The 19677-nt window shown below is 39.2% G+C and overlaps 1 protein-coding gene across 27 annotated transcripts in view; it reads left to right on the forward strand.

Moving 5' to 3' along the window:
* Positions 1-19677, forward strand: part of WNK1 (WNK lysine deficient protein kinase 1) — a 143941-nt gene that overhangs the window by 114962 nt on the left and 9302 nt on the right. For 14 of the 27 annotated variants that reach the window (XM_017545447.1, XM_017545450.1, XM_017545456.1 and 11 more), the window contains 15 exons: positions 624-721; positions 834-996; positions 2240-2356; positions 2695-2868; positions 3078-3135; positions 3441-3563; positions 3971-5406; positions 6543-6623; positions 8449-8532; positions 9445-9505; positions 12897-12970; positions 14690-15351; positions 16079-16281; positions 18020-18214; positions 19096-19188. In XM_017545447.1, coding sequence (XP_017400936.1) covers positions 624-721; positions 834-996; positions 2240-2356; positions 2695-2868; positions 3078-3135; positions 3441-3563; positions 3971-5406; positions 6543-6623; positions 8449-8532; positions 9445-9505; positions 12897-12970; positions 14690-15351; positions 16079-16281; positions 18020-18214; positions 19096-19188 — 3622 coding nt within the window. The remainder of the gene's footprint in view (positions 1-623; positions 722-833; positions 997-2239; positions 2357-2694; positions 2869-3077; positions 3136-3440; positions 3564-3970; positions 5407-6542; positions 6624-8448; positions 8533-9444; positions 9506-12896; positions 12971-14689; positions 15352-16078; positions 16282-18019; positions 18215-19095; positions 19189-19677) is intronic. The other 13 variants (XM_017545458.2, XM_017545468.2, XM_017545453.1 and 10 more) reach the window with 3 other exon arrangements.

The raw sequence follows: 19677 nt of genomic DNA on the forward strand, positions 1-19677 counted from the left end.
AAACATAGGCTCTCCTCATTTAGAACTTACTTGGAGACTATGTCAAACTAATTTCTGAATGACTTTTTCTTACAGCAGAATGAAATGCCAATGTGGGGTCCTTGTTTCCACTGGCTGTTCTGTTGGGAAGTGAGTGTGCCTTGGAGAAGATTAATTAACCCTATTAGCACTTCACTTCTCTAGCTAGAACTTTAGCCATTATTCTTGTCCCTTCACAAACTGTTTCTATTGGCAGTCATAAGAGTATCTTATCCTCCTGTGCTCTCAGCAATCATTTTTGCCCTGCTAGGAGAAAGATCTGAATTTATCTTTGTACTTTGCTCTGCCTGCCTTATTGCACACTTCTGGTAAGATGCTGGCTGCATGGCAAGTTGTAGGTTCACACTGCCTAGAAAATATGTTGGCTGACCTCATACCATGCAGTCTATAACAGAGACTAGCTTTAGAAAGTTCCTTTGGAATGTTAAGACCTTTGTCTCTAGATGCTGAATATTGAGAATTTACTGGTAAATTTAGTGCTTCTAGGACTTAGTGGGGAAGGATAAGAAAAAAAATAAGTAGATTATTGGGGATAGTGAATGACATATTACTACCAAGATTTCAATTATCTTTTTGATTTACAGAGTACTCAGGGAGTCTCTCAGGTTGTTCCTCCAGAGCCAGTTCCAGTAGCACAGCCACAAACTACCCAGCCTACCACTTTGGCTTCTTCTATAGACAGGTACTTAAAACTAGACTTTTCCTTTCTTGACTGGTAAATAGGATGGTATGAAACTCCAAAATATCACACCTTTAAATCTCATAAACTGAACTTTTTTTTTTTAATTTCAAAGCGCACATTCAGATGTTGCTTCAGGTATGAGTGATGGCAATGAGAATGTCCCATCTTCCAGTGGAAGACATGAAGGAAGAACTACAAAACGGCATTACCGAAAATCTGTGAGGAGTCGCTCTCGACATGAAAAAACTTCACGCCCAAAATTAAGAATTTTGAATGTAAATATACCTGATTTATGGGTTTCATCTTGTTAAAGGAATTTGACATTGAAAGAGATTTTAGAAGTCATCAAATCCAAACCATTCACTTCATAAAATAGAGATAACTATCTTTGTGTGATAATTTTTTTTTTAGGAGGCTGAGGCGGGCATATCAAGAGGTCAAGATATCAAGACCATCCTGGCCAAGATAATTCTATTTTTTTGAGATGGAGTCTTGCTCTGTCGCCCAGGCTGGAGTTCAGTGGCATGATCTCAGCTCACTGCAACCTCTGCCTCCTGGGTCAAACAATTGTCCTGCTTCAGCCTCCTGAGTAGCTGGGATTACAAGCACGTGCCACCATGCCTGGCTAATTTTTTTTGTATTTTGATTAGAGACAGAATTTCACCGTGTTAGCCAGGATGGTCTTGATTTCCTGACCTTGTGATTCGCCCACCTCAGCCTCCCAAAGTGCTAGGATTATGGGTGTGAGCCACTGCGCCTGGCTAATTTTTTTTTTTTTTTTTTTTTTTTTTTTTAAGAAGAGTTTCGCTCTGTCTTCCAGGCTGTTGTACAGTGGCATGATCTCGGCTCACTGCAACCTTCACCTCCTGGGTTCAAACGATTCTCCTGCTTCAGCCTGCCAAGTGGCTAGGACACCACCATGCCTGGCTAATTTTTGTATTTTTATTAGAGACAGGATTTCGCCATATTGTTCAGGCGGGTTTCAAACTCCTGACCTCAAGTGATCCACCTGCCTTGGCCTCCCAAAGTAGTGGGATTACAGGCGTGAGCCACCTCACCTGGCCAGATAATTTATATAGTACTCTTCTCATTTAATCCTAACAATCTCTTTGACTTGAATATCACATTTTTAGAAAAATGAAAATGTAGTTCATAAAGCTATGATAGGGCCAGCAGTTCATATCATTTAAATATTTCTTAAGGCTTAGATGAATTGATGAATGTATAGGATCTTATAATTAGCTAAATGATATTCTTACATTCTATATTTCTATGATAAGGCACTACTTACCTTTTAGAAAAAGAATAGAGTTTTAGTAAGTAGCTCAAAGGCTGACATCTTCTCAGAGGTGTTTTTTGCTACCAGTTTAAGAGACAAAGTACTAGTGCTCGAAGAAACAGTGATAACACTATCCTTCCTTAGACATAAAATCAAGTGCTAATCTGCATTGCTTGTCAGAAATTTGGTAGTAAAGCTGAATATGGTCTTCAGAGATGATATACCTGTTTTCTTTTTAGGTTTCAAATAAAGGAGATCGAGTAGTAGAATGTCAATTAGAGACTCATAATCGGAAAATGGTTACATTCAAATTTGACCTAGATGGTGACAACCCCGAGGAGATAGCAACAATTATGGTATGTCTGCATTTGGAGTTCTAAGTTTTTCCTTAGTACTTGATCTTAATATCCATTGCTCTAGGCAGATATGCCGTATTTTGTAATCCATGTTTATTTAAAGTTATGGATTTACTTCAATGTGAATAAAACCAGCACACTCAACCTGTGATTTAGGGATGTTTTTGTCTAGGCTATGTCTAACTAGATACTAAAGTTCTTAAAGTGAAGAGCTAACTTGAGTACAAAATAAATATAGATAAGTATGCAGATAGGATAGGAGTCATAAAAGTGATAGTTGAATGACTTAAAGCTTGAGAAATGACACTAATTGGACTGACATCACATTTCTTTTACAGGTGAACAATGACTTTATTCTAGCAGTAGAGAGAGAGTCATTTGTGGATCAAGTGCGGGAAATTATTGAAAAAGCTGATGAAATGCTCAGTGAGGATGTCAGCGTGGAACCAGAGGGTGACCAGGGATTGGAGAATCTACAGGGAAAGGATGATTATGGTTTTTCAGGTTCTCAGGTAGGTTCACCACTCCCATAGTGAAGCTTTGTTGATTTAAAGTATTTTAATAGTGCTAAATTTGCTATGCAAAATGTCCAGTGATATCACCTGACACCCATGACTGACTACAAACGTTTATGTTCTCTTCACATGTGGCAGGCAGTTTGCTTCTCCTAGTCATTGAGATTGCATTTGAGAATGCATTTAATCACTTTTGTTTGTTGTAGAAATTGGAAGGAGAGTTCAAACAACCAATTCCTGCATCTTCCATGCCACAGCAGATAGGTGAGTTTATTTTCTTGTTTGTCTTTACCTTTGACTTCAGAAACCATTAATTAGCTGGGCATGGTGGTGGGCCCCTGTAGTCCCAGCTACTTGGGAGGCTGAGGCATGAGAATTGCTTGAACCCAGAGGCAGAGGTTGCAGTGAGCTGAGATTGCGCCACTACACTCCAGCCTGGGTGACAGAGTGAGACTGTGCTAAAAAAAAAAAAAAAAAAAAAAAAAAAAAGCAGTTGTGTGTGCCAGTAAGGAATTCTAACAATATTTATAATAATAATGTTATTAAGTTATTTGTTTATTTTTGACCAGGCATTCCTACCAGTTCTTTAACTCAAGTTGTTCATTCTGCTGGAAGACGGTTTATAGTTAGTCCTGTGCCAGAAAGTCGATTACGAGAATCAAAACTTTTCACCAGTGAAATATCAGATACAGGTAAGGAATTGATTCTGCCACATTGTTATGTAAATTCTACAGTGCCTTTGCTATGTTGAAAGCTTAATCATAAAGCAGTAATTTACGATGACACAGATAATAAAAAAGAAGAGAAAACTGAAGTTATCACCAACAGATAAACATATGGGAGAGGGAAATAGTGAAGAATAGAGAGGATTACAGAAAAAGCCAAAAAGGACAGCCATATGTAGATATAGCCTGTATAATAGGTATTGTAGTATGTATTTATTTCTATACTTAGTATATTGTCTATGTTTTAAGGTTACTGCATTTTTTTTTTATCAAAAATAGATATTTATGGGAGCTGACTTGGGCTAGTGGGGACAATCTTTTGAATCCATTCTTTTAGAATGGGCTGATTCTTATTTTTTTGTTTTCCTTTGCAGTTGCTGCCTCTACATCTCAAAGCCCTGGAATGAACTTGTCTCACTCTGCATCATCACTTAGTCTACAACAGGCCTTTTCTGAACTTAGACATGCCCAAATGACAGAAGGACCCAATACAGCACCTCCAAACTTTAGTCATACAGGACCAACATTTCCAGTAGTACCTCCTTTCTTAAATAGCATTGCTGGAGTCCCAACCACTACAGCACCCACAGTACCAGTCCCTGCAACAAGCAGCGCTCCTAATGACATTTCCACATCAATAATTCAGTCTGAGGTTACAGTGCCCACTGAAGAGGGGATTGCTGGAGTTGCCACCTGCACAGGTGTGGTAACTTCAGGTGGTCTCCCTATACCACCTGTGTCTGAATCACCAGTACTTTCCAGTGTAGTTTCGAGTATCACAATACCTGCAGTAGTCTCAATATCTACTACATCCCCATCACTTCAAGTTGCCACATCCACATCTGAGAGCATTGTTTCTAGTACAGCACTGCATCCTTCTATAACAGCTTCAGCAACTTCAGCCTCTGCAGGGAGCAGTACTGCTATCCCAGGTGCTAAGTCTCCAGCTGTAGTCTCTCAGCAGGCAGCAGGCAGCACTACTGTGGGAGCCACATTAACATCAGTTTCTACCACCACTTCATTCCCAAGCACAGCTTCACAGCCATCCATTCAGCTTAGCAGTAGTACTTCTACTCCTACTTTAGCTGAAACTGTGGTAGTTAGTGCACATTCACTAGATAAGACATCTCATAACAGTACAACTGGATTGGCTTTGTCCCTTTCTGCACCATCTTCCTCTTCCTCTCCTGGAACAGGAATGTCTAGTTCTGTTTATCAGCCTGGTGGGGTGCATCCTTTGGTCATTCCATCAGCGATGGCTTCTACTCCTATTCTTCCCCAAGTAACAGGACCTACTTCTACACCTTTATTACCCCAGGTACCTAGTATCCCACCCTTGGTACAGCCTGTTGCCAATGTGCCTGCTGTACAGCAGACACTAATTCATAGTCAGCCTCAACCAGCTTTGCTTCCCAACCAGCCCCATACTCATTGTCCTGAAATAGATTCTGATACACAACCCAAAGCTCCTGGGATTGATGACATAAAGACTCTGGAAGAAAAGCTGCGGTCTCTCTTCAGTGAACACAGCTCATCTGGAGCTCAGCATGCCTCTGTCTCACTAGAGACATCACTAGTCATAGAGAGTACTGTCACACCAGGCATCCCAACTACTGCTGTTGCACCAAGCAAACTCCTGACTTCTACCACAAGTACTTGCTTACCACCAACTAATTTACCACTAGGAACAGTTGCTTTGCCAGTTACACCAGTGGCCACACCTGGGCAAGTTTCTACCCCAGTCAGTACTGCTACGTCAGGAGTGAAACCTGGAACTGCTCCCACAAAGCCACCTTTAACTAAGGCTCCGGTAAAATTCTCGTTATAAAATAATTACATAAATATGACCAGTTTTTTCCTCCCTGATTAGTACATTTTTCAATTCAGCTTTGCAAGTTAGAAACATAGTTATAAAGGTACCTGGCTTATATAGTATTTATTAAACAAATTGATGGCAATATGAGGGTATATATATGTATACAATGAACATGAGATTTTTCTTTTTTTCAAATGTGGCAGGATTTGGGGGTTAATTGTGCTGCAGTTTTCCAAGAATGTATAATTATTGGGCAAAATATGGGTATTTCTTCTGAATTGGTACAAACTGAAGAAGTCTCTATCCCAAAAGGGATCTAAATGCATCTGTTAGCAAAATGTACATAATAACAGCAGTTCATAATCTTCGTTTCAGTGAGAATGAAGCAAATTTTTGGCTTTGTTGTAGATTCCACAGTTGTACAGTTTGAAGTTTATAAAAAATTGGAAGTTAGTGAGGAAATTGATACAGAGGAATCCTAATCCTAGGACTGAAGTAACTGGAATGTATTATCTAATTAATGCTGTGGTGGATTTCCTCTTGTTCTGCCACCTTCTCCAAATAACAAGGCTGTGTTACGTCCACTGTATTGTATGCTTCAGCCCTCTTTCTGCATTTCATGGATATGAGGTTCTTTTTATAGTATGATAATGCAGAATCTTCATTCAGATAAAATAGAAATTCTTGATAATAGTATAAGATTTCTGATGCCTTTTGTTATCCGACCTGCCCGTTGGCTATTTCTTAACCAACTACTGTTTTCTTTTCTCAGAAAATCTTTTTTGCATGGCAAAAGCCTGATAAATACTGTACCAAATAAGTAGCTCAAGAATATCTGGACACTGCCACTTATGTACATACAGCCTTTGTTCTGTTTTTCCTAAGGAACAACTTTTTACTGTATTTTACTGTTCATTTTATAGCTATATAGTAACCCTGATATTAATATCATTATTTGTCATACCCTTTATTTAAGACAGATACCAGAGTGTAACATTGGTGATAAACATGCCTTAACGAGATATATTTTATTCTTATGTTTGTCCATTCAGATTAGTTGATTTGCTCTTTAGTATTCAGTCTTTACTATTTAGTGCTCATGGACTTGAATTTCCCTTCGTTGTCTGTAGGTGCTGCCAGTGGGTAATGAAATTCCCACAGGTACTCTGCCCAGCGAGCAGCTGCCACCTTTTCCAGGACCTCTAACCCAGGTGCCTCAAGACTTGACAAATTTCTTCTTGTGCCCTACTTTTTTTGACAAAGCTTGTTAAAGTTCTCCACTCTATGGTCTTGGCTTCTGCCTATTTGGCTTTGACTTAGTAACACCTTTCTTTTAAAACAGTATAGCCAGTGACCCAGGTCCTACTTAAAGTAAGAAGCTTCGTAACTCTTTTGTTTGTAATGTTGCTTCAGGTTATGCAAAAACACTTGATACTAATTTTTTTAATATCTTATGAAGGAAGAAAACAGCAAAGCTAACATTTTGCCAAACTCATATAGCTCCTTTTATCATTCACATTCTGTAGAAGAGTGAAATTGCATATATAATCAAAATTAACTTTGAAAGTGCCTTAGAAAAGAGAAGCACAGTAACATCTGATAAACTTTCTCTGAGTCCAGAGCAACCAGTTTTTTCTTGAATGTTTATCATTTATTTTACTAGCCACCTAATGAAGTAATCAGCTTACATATAAGTAGGTATAAGGGATGATGTTTCATGAAAACGATGTGTACTGTGTCTTTTAAAATAAAAGGCAACCAGCTCAGTAAGTTGCTAACATTATGAGTTTACTCATGGAGGAACTGAGACCGACCACATGAACTTGAGATTCCCATCTCACAGTCAGTTCTGCTCATTGAGTGCAGTGGTGGTCAGAATTACCTGTAGTATTTTTTATTTCCCTTTCCCACCCTAGCCCACTGCAAACACATTTAGTTGAATTTCCATAAGACAAGTACTAATTGTGAATCTGTTGTGACCAGGAAAAAGCTTCTGACATGAGACAAGCCAGTAAACTTTTAAACTAAATTAGGAATTTAGTTTTGAATCATATATAAGAAATAAGAAAAATGTGGCAAATTGCTTACTTGAGAAGCTGAGTTGGAATTTATCCCTATTTCTTTGGTCCCAATGTAGAGAGGAACACCATATAAGGAACTTTCCACAATAAAATAATATCTCCAACAGAGAAAGTACTCCATCAGCCACCAAATTTGGGGAAAAGTGTATTGTCAAAGTCCATAAATCAGGAGTTTAGTTTTAAACTTATTTTCTCATTTAAAAACATGTATTCAGACTTCTAAGGGAGTATAAAGTGTGATAAGAAATAGCAAGTGAGACATGTGGAGGGGTAGGGTAAATAGCTAGCTCCTAGATATAGGGGGAAAGGCATAAGTGAAGGCTGTGCAAGAATAGACTGATAAAAGCCAAGACAGATGTAGGATTAGAGAATGGAAGGGTAGAAGGAAGCTGTGTGTTTGGGGTGGATAGAATGGTTAACAGGATGGAATACCCAGACCTCCCTGCCACCATCTGTAGGGAAGAAGTATACATGGAAGACCTGAAGAAGAGAATAATATCCTGTGATAGTGACAGAATGTATTAATGCCATCTTTTATTCATGGGGGCAACTTCCCAGAAAGATGTGTAAAATTGAGAAAGAAAATAGGGAACATGAGATACAGTGAATCTACCAATAGATCTTTGTACATTTTTCACAATATATTTTAAGGAGAGCACAAATAACTCTTTCTACCACTTTGAGTAACATCAAACGTAGAATGTAATAAGACTTTTCTTAAACTGCAAAAACATGAACTACTGTAAACCTTGAGAGACTGATACACAATCTGGAAAAAGTGGCAAAAAAAAAAAGCAGTATGTTAAATTTGAGTATAGTTTTATATGTTCTGTAAAGACAAATGTTATGTTGTGCCAATACAAAGCATAAAACAGTGTGTCCTATGTAAATTGGCTATATATAATGGCTCTGAAGGTGCTAAGGAACTGTATTTACTCTGATTGTTTTCACTCAGTCCCAGCAACCTCTAGAGGATCTTGATGCTCAACTGAGAAGAACACTTAGTCCAGAGATTATCACAGTGGCTTCTGCAGTTGGTGTAAGTTTTGACAATCTTGATAAAATCTCCTCATAACCCTAATATATTATATGCCTGGGACACAAACTGTAACCTAAACCATTATTAATACCTTTAACATGTATTCAGAGTCCCTGCTTGTTCTATCCAAAAGAAATGAGACAGATTAATGAAAGATTAATGCTGATCCAGGAGTGTAACTATGGAAGATATTTTATTTGAAAGGTACTTTTCTAGTTGTATGTCTGGTTAGATTGTACCACAGATCAATTCTGTGGATTTTGTATTTTTGTTTTAGAGAAGGCTAAATTTTGTCAGATAAAATAATGTTTTGATTGAAACTACTTTTCTGTGAATACTAAGTTATACCCTTAAGCATCCTATGAGAAAAATTAAGGACGCAATCAAGAAAGAGTAGAAGTTCCTTCTTTTAAAAGATGCCTTTTTTCTTTTCTTTTCTCTTCTTTTCTTTTGAGACAGAGTCTTGCTCCGTTGCCCAGGCTGTAGTGCAGTGGCACCATCTCGGCTCACTGCAGCCACCGCCTCCCAGGTTCAAGTGATTCTTCTACTTCAGCCTCCCAAGTAGTTGGGATTACAGGTGCCCACCACCACACCCGGCTAGTTTTTGACCTTAAATTTCGCCATGTTGGCCAGGCTGGTCTCAAACTCCTGACCTCAAGTGATTTGGCCTCCTGAAGTGCTGGGATTACAGGTGTGAGCCACCACACCCAGCCCTAAAAGGTGCCTTTCTTTACATCAGACTTTTAGACTTTAAAAGAAAAAAGAAAGAAAAGAAAATTCCCTCAGACATAACTGTTTCATCACATACAGTCTTTCTACCCTTTTACAAAGACCATAGGAAAGGCAATAAGGCAAAAGTTTGAGTGACTGAAGCTAAAGATTTTGTGGTGTGTCTGTCTGTGTGTTTTACAGCCTGTGTCCGTGGTGGCCCCAACAGCAGTTACAGAAGCAGGAGCACAGCCTCAGAAGGATGGTGAGAAACATCCTTCTTCCTTTTATGTTACTAATTCCATTTCTACCTGTAGGAATTCAGGGGGTTTACTGTTTCAAAGTCATAGTTTCATGTATTTGATAACTGAGGAGCATTGATAGTAATAGCTAAAATGTGAAAGATTAGCAAATAAGTAAATCTGTTCTGTTACTATTTGGCAGAGGGAAGGTTATACAGGAGGTAATGATAAGACCCTTCATTATTAGCTAGGTCAGATCCTTGCTATTACAAATTAGGGAATTAAAGCATACTGTATTTAGAAAAGTTAATTTACTGATAACCTCTTAGCTTTTGTGACACTGGATATATAGGGATAGAGAAAAGCTTGAATAGCCTGGAAATGTATTTGTCTGGAAATACAAATGTAAGATTTCAGCTAATCAATTTAAACATTATTTTTATTTTCAAGGCAATTATATTCTCAGTTGGCTTTCATTTTAAAATAAGTTACTTGCAAATCATTGGAACAGTCTAGAGAGTCTAGAAATGGAAAAATTAAAGGATCATGTAGATTATCAAATATATACAATGAAAATGATAAATTAAAAGTTGACTACCAATAAAAAGAGAATATAGAATATGAAAAAGGTGGCTTTTCAAATCATTCAAAGATGGATTTCACTCTTGTTGCCCAGGCTGGAGTACACTGGCGTGATCTCGGCTCACCACAACCTCTGCCTCCTGGGCTCAAGCAATTCTCCTGCCTCAGCCTCCCTTGTAGCTGGGATTATAGGCATATACCACCATGTCTTGCTAATTTTGTGTTTTTAGTAGAGACAAGGTTTCTCCATATAGGTCAGACTGGTCTCGAACTTCTGACCTCAGGTGACCCGCCCACCTCGGCCTCCCAAAGTACTGGGATTACAGGCGTGAGCCACTGCACCCAGCTGAAGGATGGAATATTTCTATAAGTGGTTTGGAACAGCTCAAAAGCCATCTGGAAAAAAGCAAAAGCGGATCACTAGCCTAGACATAAGTAAAGTCCAAGTGAACCAAAGATGAAATATTATATGATAAATCGTACTATATGAAATCATATGGGGATTTTTTTTCGACTGTCTAGAACAGGGTTGGCAAACTTTTTTCCGTAGAGGGCAAAATAGTACAAATTTTAGGCTTTGTAGGCTGTATAGTCTCTTGCAACTTACTCAGATCTCAAAAGTAGCAATGGACAATACATAAATAAATGAATTTGTGTTTCAATAAAATTTATTTACAAAACAGGCAGTAGGCTGAATTTGGTCCATGGATCAGTTTGGAGTTCTCAGATAAGTTTAATAGAGGTGTTAAGTTCAACGTCTAATCCAGAAACAAGTAGTAATGGTTACAGAATTTTCTGCGTGGAAGAAAAGTGCCATTGAGTGCAAAGATAAATGAAAAACTGGGGAAATATATATGTATTTGTGGGGGGGTTACATATATTCATATCACGAAAAGAACTCGTTTTGCTAATGTAAAGAAAGAGTTTCTAAAATTCAACATAAACCAAAAAAGGATCAAAAGATACAGAAAAAGAAACTTAGACGTGGAAGTATTCAATGTCCGTAATGATAGAAATACAAAGTAAGGCTACAAGTGATAGCCGTTCTCACCTCTCATTGGTAAATTCAAGGGTCTGATAGCCACCTACAACCTCTGTGGGGATCAATTTATAATAGTGATGTCTACTGCAGTCTTAAATAGAAATAATTCAGCACTTCCTTTATGGAGTATTTACTGTATAAATCTATAAGAGAATATTTATATTTAAAATAGCAAGAAATTCTGGGCCAGGAATGATGGCTCATGCCTGTAATTCCAGCACTTTGAGAGACCAAGGCAGGTGGATTGCTTGAGCCCAGAAGTTTGAGACCAGCCTGAGCAACATAGTGAGACCCCCATGTCTACAAGAAATTTTAAAAATTAGCCAGATGTGGGCTGGACGCGGTGGCTCACGCCTGTAATCCCAGCACCTTAAGAGGCCGAGGCAAGTGGATCACAAGGTCAAGAGATAGAGACTATGCTGGCCAACATGGTGAAACTCCGTCTCTACTAAAAATACAAAATAATTACCTGGGCGTGGTGCCATGTGTCTGTAGTCCCAGCTACAGGGGAGGCTGAGGCAGGGGAATCGCTGGAACCCAGGAGGCAGAAGTTGCAGTTGTAGTAAGCCAAAATTGCACCACTCCACTCCAGCCTGATGACAGAGCAAGACTCCATCTTAAAAAAAAAAAAATAGCCAGATGTGGTGGTATGCACCTGTTGTCCTAGTGTCCCAGGAGGCTGAGGAGGAAGAATCACCTGAACCTGGGAGGTTGAGACTGTAATGAGCTGTGATTGCACCACTGCACTCTAGCCTGGATGACAGTGTGAGACCCTGTGTCAGGGAAAAAAGAAAAGAAATTCTGAATAATTTAAATGCCCATCGGTAAAAACCTGATTAAAATATGAAATATATATGTATGTTATATGCATAGGGTATGACACTATGCAGTCATTAAAAAGAATGAGGTATATTGATATGGAACGATCTCAAAGGTATAGAATGACATGAAAACATCAAAGTCAGTCAATATCATACTAGCTGCATAAAATAAATATATCTCTAGAAAGAAACTCAAAGTGTTTTCCCTGGAAAAGTTTTTAAATTGCCCCAAACTACTTACCAATAATTCTGAGAACTGTACTGCCCTATTCTAGAATGTATCTAAGTGTTACATTGAGAAAATAAAATTAGCTGGTTTTCATTTAAAAATGGATCTTAGCTGGGCATGGTGGTTCATACCTGTAATCCCAGCACTGTTGGAGGCTGAGGCAAGCATATCACCTGAGGTCAGAACTTTGAGACCAACCTAGGCAACATGGTGAAACGCTGTCTCTACTAAAAATGCAAAAATTAGCCAGATGTGGTGGCATATGCCTGTAATTCCAGCTACTCAGGAGGCTAAGGCAGGAGGATCACTTGAACCCGGCAGGTAGAGGTAGAGGTTGCAGTGAGCTGAGAATGCGCCGCTATACTCCAGCCTGGGAAACAGAGCAAAACTCCATCTCAGTAAAATAAAATAAAGATGGGTCTTTAATGTCCTCAGTAAAATCTCATCCTTCATTTCACTTACTTATATCTCTGAATTAAAGAAAGTGAGCTTTTAGTCCCTGTTAACCTTTGTTTTTATAGTATGTATTAATGTTGTAGTTAGTATCTAGTAGTAGAGCAAATGATAACTATTTTCCCCTGTTGGACAAAGCCTCATGGAGAGAGGAGATAGGGAAGTTATCTTTGCAGCCAACAGCTTTCCTCATGTGTAGTTTGATTTTGCCGTTTTTCTAGTCAAAGGGAAAAGAAGCTAACTGGAAAGAGACACTTATATTTTCCTCATTCATGTATTTCTTTCAGTTTCTCAAGTCACAGAAGGCCCTATCCTAACAACTAGTTCAGGAGCTGGTGTTTTTAAGATGGGACGATTTCAGGTAAGACAGTCTCTTTGCATTGCCTTGATTCCTTCCTTTGGAGGAGGAGTTTTTATAATAAAATTACTGCCTACCTATTTGGGACATAATTACCAGTCTAGCAATCCCTGTTACATAGTACTTTATAGCTCTTTTTAGCATTTTCCTAATAAAAGTAATAAATACTAATGAAAGAAAATATAGAATACTTACAACAGTAGAGACACGGTAGATAGTCATACTGTCTACCTGACCACCTCCCAAGATTACTTTTTGGGGTGTATTTCCTTTCACTCCATGTTTTCTGTACAAGTGTGTATCTAAAATAGACTTTCACTTCTCCTGTTCTGAATGTTATAGCTATTTTTCTCATCCAGCAGTTGGTTTACCTAACCAATCTTCATTGTCATTTCTAATTTTTCCAACTTAAGTAACATCTTTGTATATAAAAATATTTTCCACGTTTAGAATAATTGTCATAGGATTAATTTTTTGTTGTTGTTTTGAGACAAGAGTCTCACTTTGTCACCAGGTGCCAGGTTGGAGTGCAGTGGCGCGATCTGGGCTCACTGCAACCTCCGTCTCCCGGGTTCAAGTAATTCTCCTGCCTCAGCCTCCCGAATAGCTGGAACTACAGGCGTGCGCCACCACACCCAGCTTATTTTTTGTATTTTTTAGTAGAGACAGGGTTTCACCATGTTGGCCTGGGTGGTCTCGATCTCTTTGACCTCGTCGTCTGCCCACCTCGGCTTCCCAAAGTGCTGGGATTACAGGCGTGAGCCACTGTGCCCGGCCAGGATTAATTCTTTAATGAAAACAGGTGATACCATATCACTTTATTTTACCAGCTGGTCCATGATGTGAGCATTTTCTGGCTGGGGAGAGTAGGTGATAATTTTCTCATTTGTAAACAAGTCCTGAAAGCTTATCGGTGGGCTTAGTTTGTACTTGTAAATACATGGACAAACCAGAACAACGATCTGGATCCTCTTTTTTAGTTACCAGTTGTGTTGATTCTTGAGGCTTAGCTGGCATTTAACATTTATTGGATTTAATTAACTCTTGTAGTTTTTCTTATTCACAGGCAACCCTAAAAATTCTACGACATCTTGTTAATTTATTTTATTTATTTAGTTTTTTGAGATGGAGTCTCACTGTGTTGCCCAGGCTGGAGTGCAGTGGCAAAATCTTGGTTCATGGCAGCCTCCACCTCCTGACATCAATTGATTCTCCTGCCTTAGCCTCCCAAGTAGCTGGGATTACAGGCATGCACTACCATGCCTGGCTAGTTTTTGTATTTTTAGTAGAGACAGGGTTTCACTCTGTTGGCCAGGCTGGTCTCAAACTCCTGACCTCAAGTAATTGCCCACTTCAGCTTCCCAAAGTGCTGGGATTACAGATGTGAACCACTACACCTGCCCCTGAACTTTGGCTGTTTATATGTCGACTAAGACATGAATCCGAATTCTGTGTATGAAATGAAATATGAAATTAAATTATTTACTTTGTAAGCTTAGCCAGCCACATAGACTCTATATCTAAGTACAGAATGTGTTCTCTGTTATGGTATTCAATTTTTCTTCAGAGTCAAAGATGGAAGCACTATGTAAAGAGATAATTAGACTACTCATTGAGAGGAAAATAAAGTGATTCTTTTTTTCCCTTTTTAAGTTGTCTATGATAGAAATCAGATACTGAGAAATTCAGTTTTTAATCCTACTTTGTTCTTTTTTTAATCAGGTTTCAGTTGCAGCAGATGATGCCCAGAAAGAGAGTAAAAATAAGTCAGAAGATGCAAAGTCTGTTCGTTTTGAATCCAGCACTTCAGAGTCCTCGGTGATGTCAAGTAGTAGTCCAGAGAGTACCTTGGTGAAGCCAGAGCCAAATGGGATAACCATCCCTGGTATCTCTTCAGATGTGCCAGATAGTGCCCACAAAAGTCCTGCCTCAGAGGCAAAGTCAGACACTGGGCAGCTTACCAAGGTTGGACGTTTTCAGGTGACAACGACAGCAAACAAAGTGGGTCGTTTCTCTGTATCAAAAACTGAGGACAAGATCGCTGATGCAAAGAAAGAAGGACCAGTGGCATCTCTTCCTTTTATGGATTTGGAACAAGCTGTTCTTCCTGCTGTGATACCAAAGAAAGAAAAGCCTGAACTATCAGAGCCTTCACATCTAAATGGGCCATATTCTGACCTGGAGGCTGCCTTTTTAAGTAGGGATGTGGATGATGGTTCTGGTAGTCCACACTCCCCGCATCAACTGAGCTCAAAGAGCCTTCCTATCCAGAATCTAAGTCAAAGCCTTAGTAATTCGTTTAACTCTTCTTACATGAGTAGTGACAATGAGTCAGATATCGAAGATGAAGACTTAAAGTTAGAGCTGCGACGACTACGGGAAAAGTAAGTATATTTTCTCTTGTGAAAAATGTCGGATAAGGTTTTAAAACCTAGATCCTAGAACCAAGATTAATATTATTTTTGCCACAACATGCTAATGTCTCATTTCTTTTAAAGAGAGTGCCACAAAATCCCTATCCCACCCCTGACCCCTTCCCACCCCAACACACACACACACACACACACACACACACAGACGATTCCTAACTACTGACTCACAAGCACAAGCAGCTTCTCTTGTACTGATAAAGACCCACAGCATTTCTAGTTCTAGAACTTCTTAAGCACCTTTGTATTGTTACTGTATCATTATTATTATTATTTTTACTAATAGCAGATTTTATCACTATTAACTGATCTTTATCAGTCCACCAAATGAATCTGGTAATGGCACTGGGATATATGATTATGTTGGCAGATTTTGTTTGGCAAATTGAATCAGAGTAGCAAATTCAGCTATTGTGTGCATGGCCTCAAAAGTCAGGAAATATTTTTCCCCTAAAACATTATCAACCATTTGTTGTTGGCTAGGAGCTTTTTGGAATATGGCTTTGGTAATGAAGGCCAGCAAGGTGAGCTGACAAGCTAGAACCATATGGTAGTACATTTGGGGAAAAGGTTCATTAGTAATTAGTACATACTTAAAAGCAGATTTAGGAATATGCTGTTAATTCTTGTTTGAATGAAGATGATTATGGTATTTTAAATTATGTTTGGTTATCTTTCTTAGACATCTTAAAGAGATTCAGGACCTGCAGAGTCGCCAGAAGCATGAAATTGAATCTTTGTATACCAAACTGGGCAAGGTGCCCCCTGCTGTTATTATTCCCCCAGCGGCTCCCCTTTCAGGGAGAAGACGACGACCCACTAAAAGCAAAGGCAGCAAGTCTAGTCGAAGCAGTTCGTTGGGGAATAAAAGCCCCCAGCTTTCAGGTAAAAAGCACCGGACTAGGTCAGCCACAGCTCTCCTATCTTTTGTTTCTGTCTCCAACTGTATGTAACCTGCTGAACATTTGTTATTTTTGTTAAATTTCAAAAGAATTCGGCTCTCCTGATACTTTTGCCTCCTTGACTTCTGTACTTATATTTATTGTGCCTCTTTTTGAATCTATAGAAGTAGATTTAGTGAGTACAATGGATTATTCCATCGTAATCCATATTGCTATCCACTGGTAGTCTTTATTTATAGTTATTCTTAAGGATAGACATTTAGCTTTGCCTGTTAATTCATATAACTCACATTTAACCAGACTCGAGCAGTTGGAAGAAAATACATTATTCTCTGTTTAATAAAGTTTGGGTAGATTGTTTTAGTGGATGAGTTAGTCATAATTGCAACTTAGATGAATGTAATTGTCAAATGGATATTTGTGTGTATGTCTAAGTGGTAACTTCTTGATTAAGGTTTTTGTTTCATTTATATTAGGTTAGAGAACTTGCTAGTCGTTAAAATCAGAGAAATAAGTTATACTGTCTTGTAATGGAGTGTGTGTGTGTGTGTGTGTGTGTGAATTTTTTTTTAAGAGAGAGGGTCTCACTCTCTTGCCCTGGCTGGAGTGCAGTGGTGTGATCATAAAACACAACACAACAGCCTCAAACTCCTGGGCCCAGGTGGTCCTCCCACCTTAGCCTCCTGAGTAGCTGGGACTACAGGGGCATACCACCACACCCCGCTACTTTGAACTATATTTTAATTGGGATAGACAGAGAATTCCTAATCCTTAGGCGAGATCATGGTAGTGTTAACCCAATTAGTTGAAAAGAAAAAGAAGGTTAAAATATGTTAGAAAGCCGTTGCAAAACTTCTTAGCAGTTCCATTCTGTGGAAGGTTTCATAGATGTCCAAATCTAGCACATTAGGACCAATTCATAGTGATTGTAAGAGAGAAATCAGCCAAACCAAAAATAATTTTAAATATCCATTGCTCTGTAGTCACCTACGTCATTTTTTGGCACCTCTTTTGTATCTGATCTCTGATGCGTGTTTATAAGAAAGTGGAGACTGCCTAACAAACATGATTCAACACGTTTTCTAATAGGGTTAAAAAAAAAAAAAAAAGCAATCGTGGAATTGCAAATTGGCATCTGAGTATCCACCTCATACTCTGGTCGTTTTACTCTGCTCAGATGTGTGGCCCCTCTAGGTTTTCTAAAGCTAAACAGCTCTGGAGTAGTATATATAGCCCAATTACCTATCGATTCTTTTTTGTGAGACTGAGTTTCGTACATCTTGCCCGGGCTAGAGTGCAATGTCATGATCTCGGCTCACTGCAACATCCACCTCCAGGTTCAAGCAATTCTCCTGCCTCAGTCTCCTGAGTAGCTGGAATTACAGGTGCCCTCCACCACGCCTGGCTATTTCTATATTTTTGGTGGAGACAGGGTTTCACCATGTTGGCCAGTCTGGTCTCGAACTCCAGACCTCAGGTGACCTGCCTGCCTCAGCCTCCCAAAGTACTGGATTCCAGGTGTGAGCTCCTAGCCTAACTATTGATTCTTAGTGTTATTCCTCACTTCTCCCTTTAGTGAGGACTTTGTTCTTTCATCAGTTTATAGCTTTTGATCCATTGTTTACCGCTTGGTGAAACAAACCAAATGTATAAGAACAGTGCCTAATGAGTATGTGGAGAAAGCTGGACATGTTTCCTCATGCCAGTTTATCTTTTGGCAGGTAACCTGTCTGGCCAGAGTGCAGCTTCAGTCTTGCACCCCCAGCAGACCCTCCACCCTCCTGGCAATGTCCCAGACTCCGGGCAGAATCAGCTGTTACAGCCCCTTAAGCCATCTCCCTCCAGTGACAACCTCTATTCAGCCTTCACCAGTGATGGTGCCATTTCGGTACCAAGCCTTTCTGCTCCAGGTCAAGGTAATAAAGCAACCATCATCGTCCAAAAACAATAAAATGGAGATATTGCCATGCCTGGGACAAAAGCCTGTTAAGGCGGGTTGGGAGGCAAGCCGACCAGAACATACATAGCCTGTGTGTTGTACACTTAAGAATCTTTGGGAGAAAAGGGAAGTAGAGTGATAATGAGAATCGCTGCTCCCGTTAGGTGAAGTTACTTTTTTTCAAGAAATTACAGTGAAAAGTTATATCTATGACCTATATGAATCACTCATTTGGGATTTAGAACTTATGCTTTGATACTCAGCTAAGATTTCCTGGATGAAATTCTAAGACTTTTTAGCAGTTTCTGAAAGCTAATGTATTTTCTTAGCCATTGTAGAATTTCGTTACTTTTAAGTATAGGAGTGGCATACTAAAATGAATAGCCTTACAATTCAATATTTTATCCATAATCAATTTCCAAATACAGTTCTGTGTATTAATGATTGCTGAAAACATTCCTGCAGAGTAAAGAGCTTCTAGTAGTATTAGAACAAGAATCAAAAAGTCTTGGGCATCTGGGCGAGAAGAATGAAAAATATATAGGTACTGGCTTATATGCCTTTGCCACAGTTTCACAGAAATGAGATAGTCTCTTCACAAGATGATTGCACTTGATTGGTAAGGAGGGCAAACTACCTAGCTTTATTCCAACTAAGAAAAGCTTCCGCATTTTGCAGATGAATACAATTAAGACCTAATATTTCATCTCTTACATATCTGACTTTCTCCCAGAAGCTTGTTCTTCTATGTGCCATCTTAGTGCATTTCACCACCCCAGCCTCAAGTTTCTAACATCTTGTAGTTGTGTTCTGTCTCTTCTCCTCTCTCTGTTCTTCCCTGTTTTTCCCCTCTCACAGGCTGTGCGAAGTTTAACTGTGCATCTGAACAGGTGACATTCAAACCTGGTGGCAGGAGGACCCGATTTCTGAGTACGCCCTGCTTGGCTCTTTGTGTGTAACACCTTTACTCCTTCCTTGTCCTTGTTTTTCTGCTGCTTGGATCTGATGTTTCACGCAATCCATTTTCATTTGTCTCTTTTTGTATATCATCTATTCAGTGGCTTGCTAAATTACTATTACCCTCAGAAGTTTGGGCCCCCATGTTAATTATGATTTAAAAAGTCAACAAGTTTCTACAAATTTCAATATAACTTTCTGGTAGAAGTCCTTCTTCATAGATCTGTGGCAGAGAGTAGATATGGTATCTAGGCAATAGATTGCTGGGTCATTTAGAATAATGAAGACTGGACTCCACAGTCATAGTCAGTGCTCTCTCTCTGCCGTATCATTAGAAATGACAGAAATCAGCCAGACATGGTGGCTTACACCTGTAATCCCAGCACTTTGGGAGGCTCAGACAGGAAGATTGCGTGAGGCCAGGAGCTGGAGACCAACCTGAGCAACGTGGTGATACCCCATCTCTACAAAAAAAAAAAAAAA

This window comes from Cebus imitator, unplaced genomic scaffold, assembly GCF_001604975.1.
Source record: "Cebus imitator isolate Cc_AM_T3 unplaced genomic scaffold, Cebus_imitator-1.0 Scaffold179, whole genome shotgun sequence".
In the NCBI taxonomy this organism is placed as follows: Eukaryota; Metazoa; Chordata; class Mammalia; order Primates; family Cebidae; genus Cebus; species Cebus imitator.